Source organism: Abrus precatorius, unplaced genomic scaffold (assembly GCF_003935025.1).
Source record: "Abrus precatorius isolate BTA unplaced genomic scaffold, Abrus_2018 Scaffold2, whole genome shotgun sequence".
NCBI lineage: Eukaryota > Viridiplantae > Streptophyta > Magnoliopsida > Fabales > Fabaceae > Abrus > Abrus precatorius.
The window spans coordinates 29,432,104-29,451,133 of NW_020874362.1; the positions used below are offsets into that span (position 1 = coordinate 29,432,104).

At 35.0% G+C, this 19,030-nt stretch overlaps 1 protein-coding gene across 3 annotated transcripts; it reads right to left on the bottom strand.

Moving 5' to 3' along the window:
• Nucleotides 1-10,332: 10,332 nt before the first annotated feature.
• LOC113858332 lies at nt 10,333-19,030 on the bottom strand. 3 transcript variants are annotated; one of them, XM_027490926.1, is made up of 4 exons: nt 18,901-19,030; nt 17,331-17,962; nt 11,821-11,861; nt 10,333-11,718 (listed from the first exon to the last, which is right to left on the bottom strand). In XM_027490926.1, exons 2-4 carry the CDS (start codon nt 17,647-17,649, stop codon nt 10,795-10,797), a joined length of 1,284 nt encoding a protein of 427 aa, XP_027346727.1. In that variant the 5' UTR covers nt 17,650-17,962; nt 18,901-19,030; the 3' UTR covers nt 10,333-10,794. The 3 variants fall into 3 exon arrangements, 2 of the variants coding, with proteins under 2 accessions (XP_027346727.1, XP_027346728.1); XM_027490927.1 differs by lacking the exon at nt 18,901-19,030 and having other exon boundaries at nt 10,435-11,519; nt 11,664-11,718; nt 17,331-17,926; XR_003503344.1 differs by lacking the exons at nt 10,333-11,718; nt 11,821-11,861; nt 17,331-17,962 and adding an exon at nt 18,330-18,677 and having other exon boundaries at nt 18,901-18,960.

Genomic DNA, 19,030 nt, shown 5'->3' on the forward strand with positions numbered 1-19,030 from the left:
CATTATTGGCTTGTTCTTTTCTTGGGACACAAGAGCCTACCTGAGAGCCCTGCTATTCAAAAATGAATGGAAAGAGACATGGAGACACAGACACCACTGAATGGGAACACAAACTAGTTTTGGAGACACTGTAGGCCTAATGATGCTGCTTGTTATTCCATCCAAATTCTGCATACTATGTAGTACATCGTGCTTCCCTCTTCTTTCCCCACTATGACTCCTCTAAACTCACTACCAAATATTATTATTCATCATCAATTTAATATTAAATTAAGTTTTATTTGCATAATATATATTTAATGTTAAGTAGTTTTTTCTACATTAAATATTAAATAAAAATTGTAATCTTGTATATTTGTGTTTAAGTGTATTTACTGAGACTTAAATTCGAAATAACATGTTCAGTTGAAACTATGATTTAGAATATTTATTACTAATAATTACAATATTTAGTCTTTTTAAAATTTATTAAAATTTAAAATAGTCAAAAAGATTTTTAAAATAAAATAAATAATGAATACACTATTACATATATTAAAGACATTTTTCTAAACCAATTCAACACCTATAATTAATAATGATATATCATTATGAATCAATACCAAAGAGTAAGTCAATTTATTTTATTTCCCTTTACGGGGGAGAAGTGGCACCTAATGATCGATACTCATGTCTCGTCAACATCACTAAGTTTGCTTGTAGGAATGAAGTTCAGATTAAAAAATTAAGAGAGTCAAAGGTTGAAAATGTATAATGGGACTAAGATGATGATGCCATGTCAAAGATGTATTGAAGTGGGCATGCAGTCATCATAGAACTTGTCTGAAGCCGTCATGATCCTGTTTTGATGTTACACCGTTTCATTATATAAAACTTTGCTTGTTATGTTTATAGTATAAAAAGCTTTACATCCTATATCAATGGCCCGGGGATTCTGCATGCCTACAAATTAATTGACAAAAACTTTGCTTAATTAGAAAAGCATAGTTTTATGAGCAAGCATCCATCATCATCTCAAAAGCTTTCTTATTCTAATGCGATAGCATATCAGCAACATGTCACATTGTCTTTTCCAATTCTTTTTTTATATTTTCAGCTGAGACTTTAAATTATATATATTTATATATATATATATATATATATTAAGTACGTCTCGAAATAGCTTAGAGGTTGAGCATATTAATAATTCAGCTAATGACAGTAACTCTTTGACGTGTCAAATTAATAACTGGAAAAAAAATATTAGTAATACATTCTTTTTAAAAATTATGTTGAAAGAATGTAGCATTAGCATTCCTCAACTGAAATACTGCTTCTAATAAAATACCAAAGTCGGGCTACAGAATATGACTTTAAAATGAAATTGAGTAGAAAAGTATTTGAGGGTGATTGCGGTAGGGAACTTTTAACTGTCCACCCAACTAGCATTGATGTTCCAATTGATAGAAATTTTGAGCAATACATCAAATTATACTAGAAAAAATATAGCCCAAGATGATCTCAATTATTATGTGAGCATTATACTTATGGACAAGAGTGCTGAACCACTGGTTAAAATTGTTTCTGTTTCAGCAAGCTGGTGAAACATAATTACACATTTCATCTGTCTGGTCATCTATCTGCAAGAACTGTCCAACCTGGTCACAGCAACAGAGTTACTACTCATGCTTTCCCTCTTTCCCACTTTGTATGTTAAGATATTATGTGGAAATGTTTTCTGAACATAGTTATTTTGATATGGGGAGAAAAAATGAATCTAAGTAGATAGAAAGTGATGAGAAAATTAACGAACTTGAAAACTCTTCAATGTGAGAGAAACATGAAAAAAGATGAAAGGAAAATTTATTAAATAAATAACTATGTTCTTATTTAAAACATGAATTTATAAATAGACACGAGAGAATTTAAAGAAAATGCAAAATAAAAAATCTCTCTGCTTATTTGTTTAACACGAGACAGTAAAATAAATTAAAAGGTGGTGAATCCTACAACTTTTTCTTTTCTCTACTATTTTTCTCCTATCAAAGAAAATTAAAATATTTATCACTTTAATTTTTCTATTTCATTTTTACCAAATAAATCAGGTTCTCACATTTTTAAGTTTTCATGTGACATGTGAAGAAAAATATAAATAAATGTAATAAAATACGATATAAGTGTTAAAGAAATTATTTCAAGTAATGAAACTCAATATTATACACGCATTTTAAGACATTACTACTCCTACTTGCGCTATTTCCAAATTGGGTTTTACTCTCAGCCACCAAACAAGATCAAGTGGTATGCATGGGAGAAATGTTTTATTTTAAACTTACAATTTTTAAGGATTTATAGGATAATGTAAGTCCTAATCTTTGTAATCCGTTTCATTCAGACTTCGGAACCTTGTTTGTCTAATTGTCTCGTCCCAACGTAAAATCACAAACATCAATTCCTTTCATGCATGCACATCTTCACCATGGATTCTAATCTGAGATTGTTTATGTGATGTCCAGCACATTTTCAATTTCGGTGCCGTTTTTTTTTACTCCATAAACAATTAATAATATTTTATAAATGAATATAACTTTATTTGGCTATAAATAGCCGTGAAATGAAATTGAAGGAAGCACAAGCAGCAACACACACAAGATTTCATCAAGCATTGTGAGTGTTTGTGAGAGAAAAAAAAATAGAGTGTTGAGTAAATCCTAAGAGTGTGAGAAAAATACACTGGGGTGGGTATCATCTCTATTTCTTCTTGGTATTACAAAATTTGTAATATTTGAATAGGAGTGGGTCTCACTGTATACACTATATTTTACACCTCTTGTGTGATAGAGTGTTGAAAGGATATTGTAAATATCCTGAGATATAGTGGAATATTTTTCGGAGTTTGTCCCGTGGTTTTTCCTCCACATTGGAGGTTTTTCCACGTTAAATAGTGGTGTTCTTTATCTGCTTATTTTATTCAGTTAAAAATAATTCTTAGTATGCTCTGTGGTTGCAGTTTAGTCTGATCTTCCACATCAGAAAAGAATTATTTTTGTTATCCTTCCGTGGCTGATTGTTGGATTGCTGGAGAAGTGTGTATTTGTATTAGTGTTGTAACTGGAAAGATTCTGGCTAAGGAAAGACCTGGTATTTAAGTGATCCGTTGTGATCCACCTCTCTTTCCTGGGAAGTATTTCAGTGCACACTTTACAAGTTACACCGCTGCGCTGCTAGATCTATTTATTAGGTCTGAATTATTGCTCGCCAGTTTACGTCAGAATTTTAATTTACACGTCCAAGTTATTCCGCATTTGAGCTCAACAAGTGGTATCAGAGCTTAAGTTGGGCTCTGTATCACCGAGTGTAAATTAAATGGAAGAGAACGTAGGTACCATGGTGAAGCTAACAGCAACAAACTACTCTATTTGGAAGCCGAAAATGGAGGACATACTTTTCTACAAGGACCTGTATGATCCTGTGGAAAAGGGAGATCAAAAGCCAGAAGACGTGAAGGATGAGGATTGGAAAAAGATACACCGGAAGGCCGTCAGTTTAATTAGGCAGTGGGTGGATATCAGCATATTCCACCATGTTGCCACAGAGACGAATGCCCAGACTCTGTGGAACAAAATTGAACAAATGTATCAAAGGAAGACTGCACAAAACAAAGCTTTTGTTATTCGGAAGCTGGTGAATTTAAAATATCAAGATGGAAGACCAGTTGCAGAACACTTGAATGATTTCCAACACATGGTAAACCAGCTAGTTACCATGGAGATAAAACTTGATGAAGAATTGCAGGCGCTGTTACTTTTGAGTTCTTTACCAGACAGCTGGGAGACTCTGGTGGTGTCATTAAGCAACTCTGCTCCTGAAGGAAAACTGACTTTGTCTCAAGTCAAAGACAGCATGTTTAATGAAGAAACAAGGAGAAAAGACTCTGGGGCAAGCAGTTCTCATGCCCTTGTCACAGAGAACAGGGGGAGAAGTAAGAGCAGAGGACGAAGTAACAAATCAAGAGATAAGTCACAGTCTCAGCCCAGAAGAAAATTCAAGTGTTACCACTGCGGTGAAGAAGGGCACATAAAAAGAAACTGTAAAGCCTGGAAGAACAGAGAGAAGAAAGACCGACGAAACTCTAGATCGGATGACGATGAAAATACTGCATCCCCTGTGACAACTGGGGATGTGGTAGTACTCTCTGTTGAAGAAGAAGAAGAGTGTCAAGTTACAGACTCATGTGATGAATGGGTCATTGACTCAGCAGCATCTTATCATGCAACTTCTCACAAGGAATTCTTTACTGTGTACAAAGCAGGAGACTTTGGTAAAGTAAAGATGGGCAATAGCAGTATCGCAGATATTGTGGGAATTGGTGATGTGTGCATTCAAACCAATACAGGATGCACAATAACACTAAAAGATGTGCGTCATGTGCCAGATCTACGTCTGAATTTGATCTCTGTGCATGCTTTGGATCTAGCTGATTACGACAGCCATTTTGGTAACGGCAAGTGGAGGCTTACCAAAGGATCGTTGTTGGTTGCTAGAGGCACAGTAAATTCAACGTTGTATAAAACTCAAGTAAAGCTGATCAAGGGAGGATTGAATGCAGTCGAGGATGATGCTTCGCCAAATTTGTGGCACAAAAGATTGGCTCATATAAGTGAAAAAGGATTGCAGATTTTGGCAAGAAAGTCCCTTATCCCGTTTGCCAAAAATACAAAGTTGAATCCTTGTGATCACTGTTTATTCGGCAAGCATCATAGAGTGTCTTTCAGCAAAACGTCAAAGCTGAAAGAGAATATTTTGGAGATGGTTCATTCTGATGTATGTGGACCCATGGAAGTGGAGAGTCTTGGTGGTAGCAGATATTACGTGACGTTTATCGATGATGCTTCACGAAAATTGTGGGTGTACTTCTTAAGAACGAAGGACCAAGTTTTTCAATGCTTTAAAAGGTTTCATGCAATGGTAGAGAGACAGGCTGGTAAACCTTTGAAGTGTCTTCGCACGGATAATGGGGGTGAATATACTTCCCATGAATTCAAGAATTATTGTGCTGAGCATGGCATCAGGCATGAGAAGACGGTACCTGGAACCCCACAACATAATGGTGTGGCCGAACGAATCAACAGAACCATTATGGAGAAAGTAAGATGCATGTTAAGAATGGCAAAACTGCCTAAGCCATTCTGGGGTGAAGCTGTTCTAACGGCAAGCTACCTGATTAATCGATCTCCATCTGTTCCTTTGGGCTTTGATATCCCTGAGAGAGTATGGTCCGGACATGATGTTAAATACTCTCATTTGAAAGTGTTTGGATGCAAAGCTTTTGCTCATGTGAATAAGGAACAGAGACAAAAACTTGATGATAGAGCCATTCCTTGCATATTTCTGGGCTATGGAGATGAGGAATTTGGCTACAGGTTATGGGATCCAGAAAATAGGAAAGTTATTAGAAGCAGAGATGTAGTGTTCCATGAGCAAGAAACTATGTCGGATTCTGCTTCACCAAAAATCAGAGAACCAGGTGGTAAGGTTGATCTTACACCAGTTGTTCCTCCTAAAAATGCCACAATAGGGGGAGAGTGTGATGAAGAACTTAGGGTTGATAATGAGCCAGCAATAGAAGATGGTGATGATGAAGGTGTTGAGCAAGAAAACCCAGAAGCTCCACCTCAGCCTCGGAAATCAAGAAGACCACACCAGCCATCTACAAAGTACCCTAGTTCGACGTATATTACCATCACTGAAGAGGGGGAGCCAGAAAACTTTGAAGAAGTTCAGACTCATAAGGATAAATCCCAGTGGATGAAAGCCATGCAAGAAGAAATGGATTCTCTGGTGAAGAATGATACTTATGAGTTGGTCAAGCTCCCTAAAGGCAGAAAAGCCTTGAAAAATAAGTGGGTGTTCAAGCTTAAGAAAGATGGTGACAAGCTGTTGAAGTACAAGGCTCGCTTAGTTGTAAAAGGTTTTGGACAAAAGCGAGGAATAGATTTTGATGAAATTTTCTCTCCAGTTGTGAAGATGAGCTCTATTCGAGTTATACTCGGATTGGTGGCTAGCTTGGATCTGGAGCTTGAACAACTAGATGTGAAGACTGCGTTTCTTCATGGAGACCTTGATGAAGAAATCTACATGGAGCAACCAGAAGGTTTTGAGGAAACTGGAAAGAAACACATGGTTTGCAGATTGAAGAAGAGCTTGTATGGATTGAAACAGGCTCCAAGACAGTGGTATAAGAAATTTGACTCGTTCATGACGAGTCATGGATATGCCAAGACTGATGCAGATCATTGTGTATTTGTCAAGACATGTCCAGGTGATAAATTCATTATCCTTCTGTTGTATGTAGATGATATGTTGATAGTGGGACAGGATGTGAAGCTGATTGGTGATTTGAAGAAAGAATTGTCAAAGTTTTTTGATATGAAAGATCTGGGCCCTGCAAAACAAATTTTGGGCATGCAGATCATGCGAGACCGAAAATCCAGAAGGTTGTGGTTATCGCAGGAACGGTATGTGAATCGGATTCTGGACAGATTCAACATGAAGACGGCTAAACCAGTTAGTACACCGTTGGCAAATCACTTCAAACTCAGCAAAAGAAGTTGTCCCACAAGTCAAGAAGAAAAAGAAGCTATGGCGGGTATTCCATACTCCTCAGCAGTCGGGAGTTTGATGTATGCCATGGTTTGTACGAGGCCGGATATAGCTCATGCGGTCGGAGTTGTTAGCAGGTATCTTTCCAATCCTGGAAAAGAGCATTGGGAAGCAGTGAAGTGGATCTTGAGATATCTGAAAGGTAGTTCTAATATGTGCTTGAGCTTTGGAATACCTAACCCAGTTCTTGAAGGATACACAGATGCAGATATGGCAGGTGACCTGGATAGTAGAAAATCTACTTCAGGACTTGTGTTTACCTTTGCAGGGGGAGCTATATCTTGGCAATCCAAATTGCAGAAATGTGTGGCCTTGTCAACTACTGAAGCTGAGTATGTTGCCATGACTGAAGCAGGAAAGGAAATTCTTTGGTTGAAGAGGTTTCTTCAACAACTGGGAATTGAGCAGAAAAGGTACGTTATCCATTGTGATAGCCAAAGCGCATTAGATTTAAGTAAGAATGCGATGTATCACTCTCGTACGAAGCACATTGATATCAGATATCATTGGCTGCGTCAGGCAGTGGAAGAACAAGAATTCAAGCTAGATAAGATTCATACGGATAAAAATCCTGCTGATATGATGACGAAAGTTGTTGCACGAGAAAAACATCAACAGTGTGCCAAACTGATTGGCATAGATCGCATGTGAAGATTCCAAGAGTGCACCTTTGTGCTGGAGGGGGAGAATTGTGAGGTCCAGCACATTTTCAATTTCGGTGCCCCCTTTTTTGACTTCATAAACAATTAATAATATTTTATTAAATGAATAGTAACTTTATTTGGCTATAAATAGCCGTGAAATGAAATTGAAGGAAGCACAAGCAGCGACACACACAAGATTTCATCAAGCATTGTGAGTGTTTGTGAGAGAAAAAAAAATAGAGTGTTGAGTAAATCCTAAGAGTGTGAGAAAAATACACTGGGGTGGGTATCATCTCTATTTCTTCTTGGTATTACAAAATTTGTAATATTTGAATAGGAGTGGGTCTCACTGTGTACACTATATTTTACACCTCTTGTGTGATAGAGTGTTGAAAGGATATTGTAAATATCCTGAGATATAGTGGAATATTTTTCGGAGTTTGTCCCGTGGTTTTTCCTCCACATTGGAGGTTTTTCCACGTTAAATAGTGGTGTTCTTTATCTGCTTATTTTATTCAGTTAAAAATAATTCTTAGTATGCTCTGTGGTTGCAGTTTAGTCTGATCTTCCACATCAGAAAAGAATTATTTTTGTTATCCTTCCGTGGCTGATTGTTGGATTGCTGGAGAAGTGTGTATTTGTATTAGTGTTGTAACTGGAAAGATTCTGGCTAAGGAAAGACCTGGTATTTAAGTGATCCGTTGTGATCCACCTCTCTTTCCTGGGAAGTATTTCAGTGCACACTTTACAAGTTACACCGCTGCGCTGCTAGATCTATTTATTAGGTCTGAATTATTGCTCGCCAGTTTACGTCAGAATTTTAATTTACACGTCCAAGTTATTCCGCATTTGAGCTCAACAGGAGGATTGTCTGTGTCTCAATATTTTCATCTTTTGGGTAGTTGAGGCAAATTGAAGGAAAATGACAGTGACTAGAACATGGCTAGTGGGAATGTTAAACCATCACAAATATTAATAGCAATGTGTGGTCATGAATGGAAGTAGCTAAAAACACTAGGCAATTCAAGGTTCCTTCTTGTGCATCAAGTTTGTGTACACAATGTGCAAATGTCGTAGCAATTTGACCAGAGCACGTGAAAAGGCTAGAAGAATGGTCCATTGTAGTTGGCATTGAAAATTGAACGCTTTTTCACTCATGAAATAAAATTAATGGTATGAGAAATTAGGCTACGGGGTCCTATCGAAGTTGTGGTGCTGAATGCCTTCATACCACACATCACACAAATGGATCCTACTACAAAAACTGATATAGAAAACACGTTTTGTGTTTTTCTTTTCCAATTTGGGTTTCTCTTTTTATTTGGGAGTTAGAATTGACAAAACCTTACAATATACAACTGAGGCCCCCCACGTTCAATGGGGCTAAGCTCGTTCCTTTGCGGAGATAGATGCACCACATTGGACTTCTGATAAGACACTTATGGATGAGTTAATTCCAATCATGAACTTTTTATTTTTCTGTGGCTCAGTCCAGTTTTAACATAAAAATTGAAATAACGAGCTCAAGTATTTCCCTCTTTCAAATTTTAACTTTACCTAAAGAAATTATCTTAGTTTTTCTAGAAATTTAAGGAAATAATAAATATAACTCAAATCTAAGTTCTATATCCAAACCGACCTAACTGAGATAAGCTAGGCATTATTTTATCTGTTTCATATACTAGCTCCTACCTTGCCCAAAGGTGTAGTAAAAAACTACCAAGCAACGTCAACTATTTCTAGTAGTTTCTATAGCAAGCAAAAGCTTGAGATGTATTAAAATATAACAACAACAACAATAATAATAATGCTTAAAATATTTAATAATAACTTCAACACAAAATTTATTTTGTATTATCATTTTAAAATTTTCTGTTATTTTAACTCCTATTCCATAGTGATTTAGGTTCTTTCTTTTTACCAAAAAGAAATCAACATAAAGAACACAAGTCTCTTTTCAACTAGATTTAAGGCCCCCAGATTGAGAACCCAAACCTGAGTATTGAGTTAAGCATTATCCAAGATGTGCCATAACAGTGCCAACTCTATATACCCCCATCCTAAAAACCAGGTCCACCATTTTGATGGACCTCTTCCATTATACACTAACCAACGAAAACTTAATATGATTTAAATTTATTTTTTCATTAATACAAGATTTTTAATATTGTCTTACAAACAATATATCTTTCTTAAAAAATTAATGTCAATTAATATCCCATCATTTTGTTAAGAGCATAAGAATGAGAAATTTTATCAAAAAAGAAAATATTTAATATATCCTAAAAGAAATAATTTTAACACGTTTCTAAAAGTAATTGTAAGCGTTTAGGAAAATGCATTTAATGTTTCTAAATTAGTGCCTCGTTAATGAGAATCCCTCGTAAAAACATGTTATTGCATTGTGATAAAAGGATATAAAAATAGTTGTGGCATAATAAATAAAATGATTTAATAAAATAAACATTAAATTGTGTACAGAGAAAATAATTGAAATATTTTTTTTCAAACTCGGAAACTATATTGTATTGTCCTTTGGTAAGTATTATGCAGGGTTGAAAATGGGCCCCACTTAATTTGAAATAAAGGGTTGATATACAAGTAGGGACTTATCCACGAATCTACGCTATAGGCATGTGGGGGACTCCTACAAGAGTACGACCACGTATAACCTCTTCGTTTCTTTAAAAACAAAATCGTTTATTGACCAAAACGAAAAATCGTTAGCAAGCACATATCTCAATGCACGAACTTTATCATTTTTAAACGTTAAGGTTTCAGTACATATGCCTCAAGCTCTCAATAACAAAATTGATATCTTTATCACCAAAAGTCAAAGTCAAAATCAAGAGCCCAAGATTTTGAATACCGAACAAAAATTGAAGGTAAGAATTTATAGAGTAAAGAATAAAAGGAAAAAAAAGAAGGAAAGTTAATAAAAAAATATTTTAAATTAGAGAAACACAACAATGAGTTTAAGAGAATTTTGTAAAGTTTATAAATTATCTCTCTCATCTAAAAAGTTTTAAATAAGCATAATTATTATATAAGTCTTGTCCTTCACTTCCTTTCCAAAAATTAACTCAGAAAATATCAAACAAAATACTCGAGGGATCAAAAAGCTTATCCATTCATTATACAGCCACCAATAAATGTTGCTAACCTCTCACCCTTCATATAGTACACAAGGATTACTTGAATAAGAGCAACATAAGTATGCTGCTTATTTCCCTCTTTTAGTGGCCTCACTTTTATACAAGAAACGTTGCTTCATATGATCGGTGTCATAAAGTTGCTTCTCTCTATTGCCATGTCATCACAGTTTATTATCAACCATCGATAAAGTATTAACCATAAACAGTGAACCAGAAGATTCAATTCCAATCATGACTTTCAAATTTCAATAGAAGTACAACATGTCAATCTATACAACAGCTGATTACGAACCCCTACAATAAAATTTCACTCGAATCTTCTGAACTTCAAGGAAAAATGGATATCATTTAAATTACAACTTTCCATCCACGTTTACAGGTCTAGAATCTTCCCATAACCTCTTCAAACTTGGGCCTGGAGGTACCTTAGAGCAACCAACTGCTTCCTGTTCAGCTGAGCTTCCACCAAACAGCTGTAAGGAAAATGGTCCACTTTTCCTTACCTTACAATGACTTTCCTTACTTAAATTATCCTTCAAAGAAAGATTCTTTCTACTTCGATTCCGATTGTGCAAGAACATAGCATTGCATGGTGGTGCATGCAAAGCCCCTACAACACAACCACCCGCCTGCGCAGAGGCCCAAGATCTAGAGCGTCCATCTCCATCCTCACAAAATGGTCGAAGCCTTGGAAAATCATTTCTCAGTCTTGAAAGATCTTGTTGATCAAAGGAATTTTCCCCCTCCAATCTTATACAGAGAGGGCAAGGAGGATAATTTTTATGTGTCTTCGGAGTTGCTCGCTCCAAACACTCAGCATGAAAAGTGTGACAACAGGGAAGAACCCCAGTTGTAGGCATGTCTCTACTTCTCACAATTCGACGGGAACTCCAAGGTGATCTATGGGATAAAAATCTTTCACACAAACTGCACCTAGGTCCATCTGAAGGAATACGTGGGCAACCAGAAGTTTCAGATTCAAATAACTCACAAACATCTGCAGAATCCAGACTACTGCTAGCACTACTCCAATGCTGGGCATCTCTGAGAGGATTGGAAGCATCAAACTCTGAGAAACCTGCATCGGCAGGTTCAAAGGCTACCATATTAGTTGTAAGGTTTGGAAATGACAAAGGAAGAACATGTTTGGTGATGAAAGAACAGTGCTTAGAGAAATTCTTTCGTGAGGATAAACTTGATTTTGTAGCAGATTCAGACTCACTGCTATCTGACTGGGATGATGCAGAGTCTCCACTATCCAGATTTTCAGAAGTAACCTGCACACATCTCGACTTATTAACCTATTTCAAGACAGACACAAATCAACTGCAATGCAAACACTTTTTTTAATAATTGAAATCCTTAATTAAAACTATTACCTCCTTGTTTGGTGTAAAGAATATCTGGCTCAAAGAAGGATCTATTATTGAGTACAAATAAGAAGGAAGAAATTCAGTTAATCAAATGCAACAAGAAACATTAAAAAGTTTAGCTAATGCATGATAAACTGCAGCTTCATTTACTTGGCCAATCCATTTTACGAACCATTACTAGTTTGGACCAATAAACAGGCGTGACATTTTGAGAAGAAGCCACCAAACTCATATACCATACACAGGGAAAGGAATGTCTTCAATTGTTTAATGAATCTCAAATAAAAAAAAAATGTTCGGGCATTTGGAGGCAGAACTGGATATATTGTGACTCAATTCTGGACTATTCCAGATTTCTCTATGTATGGGCTTAATCTTTTTGCAATGTTATCAAATAACTGTTATCGCAGCCAAATTGGTGGTGGTTTTCATGCTTAGGCATGGAGTTTTATGGTGTTTTCTGGTGGCGGCACCATGGTGGCCATTACGCACATGGCGGTAATAGTGATCATGGGGGTTTTTGCAGAAAAAATGGGTTGAGCAGTGGACTTGACCCGGTCCAAAGAAAGGACCAATGAGCCTAACCCAAAAAATAACCGTTGTCTCTCTTCTTTGTCTCATTTCTCTATTCTTCAATTTGTGTTCTTGATTTGTGATTCACCTTCTATCTTCTACTCTTTGTTCTTGTTGGAGTTTTGAGTTTTCTTTAACCCCTGTTTTCTGGTGATTGTTGCTGCTGCAACTCTTGCGACAACTGCTCCACTTCAACCCCTGTTTTTCCAGGGACTGCTCCTCCATTTTCTATGGTAGCCTTTTTTTTTTGTTTTTCCCTCTCCCTCTTTCAGTTTTTCCTTATTTGCCTCATTTAAGTTTTTCCCTCTCCCTCATCCTATTTTTCCTCAAATAATTTCTCTTTATTTAAGTTTTCTTAACATGACTCAACAAGAGTCTTCATCAAATTTTTTAAGAACTTCTAATCATTCTAACCCGGATGGATATGCTCATTCGTTGAAAGAGGGAGATACAAATAATATTGAATGCAATTTTTGTAGAAAAATCATGAGTGCTAAGAATCATTAGAGTGAAATGACATTTGATTGAAAAAAAGCGTAATGTGAAAGGTTGCCCCAAATGTCTAGAAGAAGTTAAAAAAGAGTTTGAGGCATATGAGGATAGAAAGAGTCAAGACAACTTTAAGACGCCATATGTGAGGAGCTTTGAAGATATAAGCTATGATGAAAGTGAGGATGAGGAGAATAACCAGACACATAGTAGTGCTATGGGGAATAAAAAAAGGTCAATGAACTTGTTTTGTAAGAAACCAAAAAGTGTCATTGAGAAAAAAAAGAAGTTAAAATTAAGACAAGCAAATATAAGAGAAGTATGTGACAAGGAAGTCAAGATAAGGGTCCATCAATATATAGCTCAATTTTGGTATCAAGTTGGCCTTTCCTTTAACCTTGTTAAAATGAAGAGCTTTGAATAAATGCTTACAACTGTTTGTGCCTTTGGTCCAAATTTGTCAGCTTCGAGTTATCATGATATTAGAGTTCCACTTCTTAAAAATAGAATATATCAACTCTCTTATGAAAGATTATAAGGTGCAATGGAGCAAATATAATTGTTCCAGCATGTCAGATGCATGGACCGATTGAAAACAAAGATGTTTGATTAATTTCTTGATCAAATCTCCTGTTGGGACTATGTTTGTGAGGTCCATTAATGGATCTAATTTTGTTGAGACTAACAAAAAACTATTTGAGATGCTTGGTGCTCTTGTGGAAGAAATTGAAGAGGATAAAGTTGTATAAGTTATAACGAATAATGGAAGCAATTATGTTTTGGTAAGATGTTAGAAGAAAAAAGACCACATCTTTATAACTCCTTGTGCAGCTCATTCCATAAACTTATATTTGAAGATATTGAAAAACTTTCCTTAATAAAGAAGACAATTCAAAGGGGAATATTTGTGGTTGACTTTATCTACCGTCATTATATTACCTTGAGTTTGTTGAAAAATTTTACAAATAAGGGAATTTGTGAGACACATGACTACTAGATTTGAAACTTCCTTTCTATCATTAGAAAAACTTCATAAAAAAAAAGCAAATCTTAGAAAAATATTTACTTTTGAGGAGTGATGCAAAATCAAGCTATCAAAGGAACCTGAAGGAAAGCAAGCAACAAAAGTTATATTAAATCCTATATTTTGGAATAATGTGATTGACACTTTAAAAATCATGGCTCCTCTTATATGGATAATATGTTTAGTTGATGGTGAAAGGTTAGTCATGAGATATATTTATGAAGCAATAGAGAAAGTTAAAGAAACTATTATAAAGTCATTTAAAAATAATGAAAACAAATATAAAGATGCGTTTGTAGTCATTGATAATAGATAGACTTGTCAACTTCATTGTCTATTGCATGCAGCTGGTCACATTTTAAACCCAAAATTCTTTCATGACAACTCTCAAATAGAATTTGATTTAGAGGTTATAGATGAATTGTATGATTGTATCAAGAGGTTGGTACAAATTAAAATGTGCAACAAAGTATACTACTTAACCTACCAATTTATACGATTGGTGGTGGTCTTCGTGTCCTACTTTATAAAAACGCAAAGAAAAAGCATTACTCCTAGTAATTAATAAAAAACTTCAACTTTTTAATTTCAAGTTAATTTATAATTAAGACCTTTAATTTTATAATTTATCTTTGATTTATAGTTTAATGGTAAAGAATGTATGGACATTCAGTTCCACATTTGCAACAATTAGCTATCAAAATTTTGAGCTTAATATGTAGCACATCTGGATGTGAATGCAACTAAAGTATTTTTAAACAAGTAATTTCTTATCTCTCAAACTTAGTACTTTCTTTTAGAAATTAGAAAGAAACTAATCAATACTTTTTTAATTTCACTTACGTTGCAAATTCATTCAAAAAAGAGGAATAGATTGGATCACAAAATTTCATGACTTGATTTATGAAACTATAACCAACTCAAAGAACGTTACAATCTTAAATATGTAATTGATCCAATTACACTCAATGACATTGATAAGTGTAATGAGTGGTTGGTTGAAAAGATGAATGATGACACTCTTGATGAGGATGCTAAAAATGACTTAGTTTTTTATGATGATAACACTTGAAATTGGGCAACTGTTCATGAAGTTTCTAGAATTAGTGTCTAGAACATATACCAGAAGTTATTCTAAAAAACAAATCCATCAAGTAGTATTACTATTAAAGCTCCAAAAGTTTCCAGGATCAAGGCATGTTCAACAACAAAAGGAGAAGAGAAAATGATGATTGAAGATGATGATGAAGAATTAGAAAATGAAGACATCTCAGAAGAAACAAAAGATGAATTGGAAATTAATTTTCAAGAATCTGAGAGAGAAGGGAAAGGATATGCCTTGGTGGGTGAGAAAGATGACTACGTTGGAGTTGAAAAAGAGGATTAGATTAACAATTTTTATGTTAATTTTGTTAACTTTACATTTGATGACTATTTATTTTGAATTGAATTATGCTTTGAATTGGGGGTTATGTTACTTATGTTTTGAGTTAATTCTTTTCTGTCATTTCTTATGACTTATAATATTTTTTAAATATTTTATTATATCTACCATAATCTGCTATGGTGGCGGCCACAATTTTTGGCATTTTTTTAAGTTTTCGCCATGACCCGCCATATGCCATTAATAACCTTGTCTTTTTGGCACCCAATAGAAAACTGTTAACAGAGAGATGAGTTTAGCTCTCTACCAGTTCAAAGAATGCCCTATAACTTGCAAAGTGACTTTTCTTTTGTTGTTTTTACTTTTCACCTTAGCATCATAAGCATAATTATAGCAACAATGTTTTAATCATATCCAACAAGAGGGCTGAGAGCATATTTTACATTAATAATTTCTTCTTCCAAAGGGACAAAATTAGAAGCACCTCAAGTATTGAAAAGGTAAGATATTCTACAAAATATTAAGGTATGTTATTAGGTATCTATCACTCATACAGCAAAGGGATATAATGAACAATGCTTCTCATGAGTAGCCAGAATAAGGTCACATCACATGCAAACATGCATTCTACTTGACAATGAATTCACTAAAGTCACCCTAAGCACATAATGCTATGAATACGTGGCTACTGATTCATTCCCATGATAGTACTGACAACATTTTGTATGTCTTATATGATTAATATTTAGCACAGCATGACTTAAAAAGGTACATTTGTTAAAAATATTTACAAAAAGGAAATACAATAAACTAAGGTTAGGAGTTTTTTGTTGAAATTCTGGAATTGTTGAAATTCTGGAAAATGAATTCCGTGATTTCTATACAAGGTCATTCTTTAACTAGAAGTTTCAAGCAGACTTTATTTTTCTGTCAAGTCATATTTTCTGCACAGGATTAATTAACTATGCTGTTGGCATCAGATATAAATAAATTTTCTGCACCTTGTATGCAAACCATAATCAATGCTTATGTTGCTGGACTGGAATATTGATTTAATTTTCAGACATATACATATGACAACAACAAATAAGAATGGCATGGGCTATATGATCAAGTTTTTAAGTGACCTCTTTTAGCTTCCAAAGCATCTATGACAGTTTTTGCTTATCTCTATCCAACATATCTCACTTGACTTTAGAAAGAAAGTCTTCACTACATTTGGCTGCTTATTTTGGTCTATGGTAACATCGATATTCGATGCAGAGATTCAAAGTCATATCTAGTTCCTGATGTCCCTTATTTTTATTTTGGTTACTAAAGCATCCAAACACAAGTTTGACAGTTTTGCCAAGTAAAGGAACCCAAAAATATTTTTTTCTTTTTTGTAATCCCCCTCCCCCTTTCCACTGTTTCCTTTAGGTAAAACTCTTGAAATATTTTACGTTCCATGTCATTTTGATTGTCATCAACAGCTTCAAAGTATAATAGGGCATTTTACTTTTCATCAACTGGACAGATCTGATTTTCATCTTAACAGTGGAAGCATGTTTAATATTCAAACTGAATTATTTTTGTTCCACCAGAATCCAAAATGCTGTAGCTCAAGTCCTTTGCAACCTACAATTTGGCAGTATAAAATCTAAATTATATGTCCAGAATCTATTACTCAAGTCTACTTCTATTTTCCCTTCTTTTCAGAGAAATTTACCACTTTTCTGCATCTGAATGCAGATGACTGTTTAACATGACTAATGATTCAGTTTCAGATGATGAAAAACCAATCTCATCACTCAAATGTTATTGACCGAAGAGCTGAGCATCCAAATCATAAGTAGAAACAACTAAAGGCATCAACCTCAATAATGAATATTTTGGAAGTCCATTTTTCCTATATAATAAAACAAGAAGTAAACAAAACACTAAAATATTTTGAAGTATGTCTATACAGATGCATAATGTAAAGGATAAAACAACTAATTAAATTATCCTAATAATGAGAAAATTAGACGACACACACAACACAATAATTTAGACATTCAAGATTACCTTTCCTAGTTGCAGTTTCATAATCAGGAATACTTATTTCCTGTATTGCTGGAGGCATCCACTGAGGACTCTTAGAGTCAGATGAATTACTGAGGAAGATCCCAGGACCATCTGAAGCAGAATAAGGCATATTATAGAGGTAATTGCCACTGACCAAGCCCCTACTGTCTTTACCATCTGATGAGGTAGAAGATTCATAGAGTTGAATACCATCTTGCAAACTGTATGGATGCCCTTCAGACTGAAATTGGAAATCCCATCTTGATGGAAGAGGTGAAAAGCTTGTATTACTTTGCCAGTAGGGTTCATCAAGACCCATGGACCACTCCCTATTGGCTGCATTTGATCCATGTGGCCTTGAAGCCACACAACAAAGTGACCCCGTTTTAGCCTCTCTTTTTTTTTTTTTCAGATTATCACACTAAACCCAACTCTGAATGCTCTCAGCCTATCCTTGGTTAGATGTCAAGTTGGTAATAACAAGGTGAAGGATGAAGAATTACAAAAATGTAGAAATTAGTCATGGCACAAGCCACCTATTTTCATCACATAATTAACAGACTTCACCTTCAAACCATGTCTCATCAGGAGTTAAAATCCACTTGAAACACAGAAGCACGATAATGAAAATCCTACAATGAAAGGGAGGAACAAATGACACTCAACCTCAAAAAAAGAAGATAGAGAACAGAACTATTCCAGAAACATAGAAAAGAAAATTAAAATCTATTTCTTGTAGTCACCTTAAGCCATAATGAAAAACGTAGTTAACAAATGCAATTAAAAATTCCACTCTAGTCAAGAACCACAAATGCCAGCCATATAATGAGTCCAGTGCATAGGACTAATATGACCAACATTTTGTCTTCAAGGTTCAGTGCACCACTAGAGGCACTAATGAGGAGGGTTGATTTTATGGCTTTTAGCCCTGAGTGAAATCATAGAGGAAGACCAAAAAGAATCTTGAAGGAAATTATCAAAAGGGAACTCATAATTAATAAAATCTCTGATAATTTAGTTTGTAATTGAGTCCAGTGGCGTCATATAGTCCAAAATGCTTTATGGTTGTAGTTGTTTGAACCATTGAAGGATTTTCAAATTATGAGAGACTCGTGTCCCATTGCTAAATTTATCCATGATAACTTTGGGTTTTCAATCAAAATAAAACAAAATTATGTGACATTCAAATGGCAGAAACATCCCTATTAATTGATATCCAAAAAATTGCAAAGTAAATAAACATGACCTCAGAAGCTAACATCAAAATCAGTAGTAGCAGATTACAAGAAATTGCATAATAGAAGTGTTCAATTACGAGGCCATTGTAACAGCAGTTCATACTTCATCCTACAACCACAATATCACATTTTAATAGTGTAAAGCAACTAAGTTGTTTCCAAAATAACACATAAACACCAATAACACAGTATAAGAAAAAAAAAATGTGTATCGGAAGCATGAATGGAACATATAAGCTTGATCGTTCATTATTGGAGTGGGAATGATGCGACAAATGAATAAGGGCAACGAAACGACGTAGCTTAAGTGTTATGCAATCTAATCGTGGTACCTTGTCGCAAGATACGGTCGACATCTTGGGATTGGGCGAGTCACGGAAGTGAAACCATGGTCCGTTGGTGAGAAAGGGCAGTGTACCCTAACACTAGCACTTCATCTCCGCTTCTTCTCAACTTTCTTTT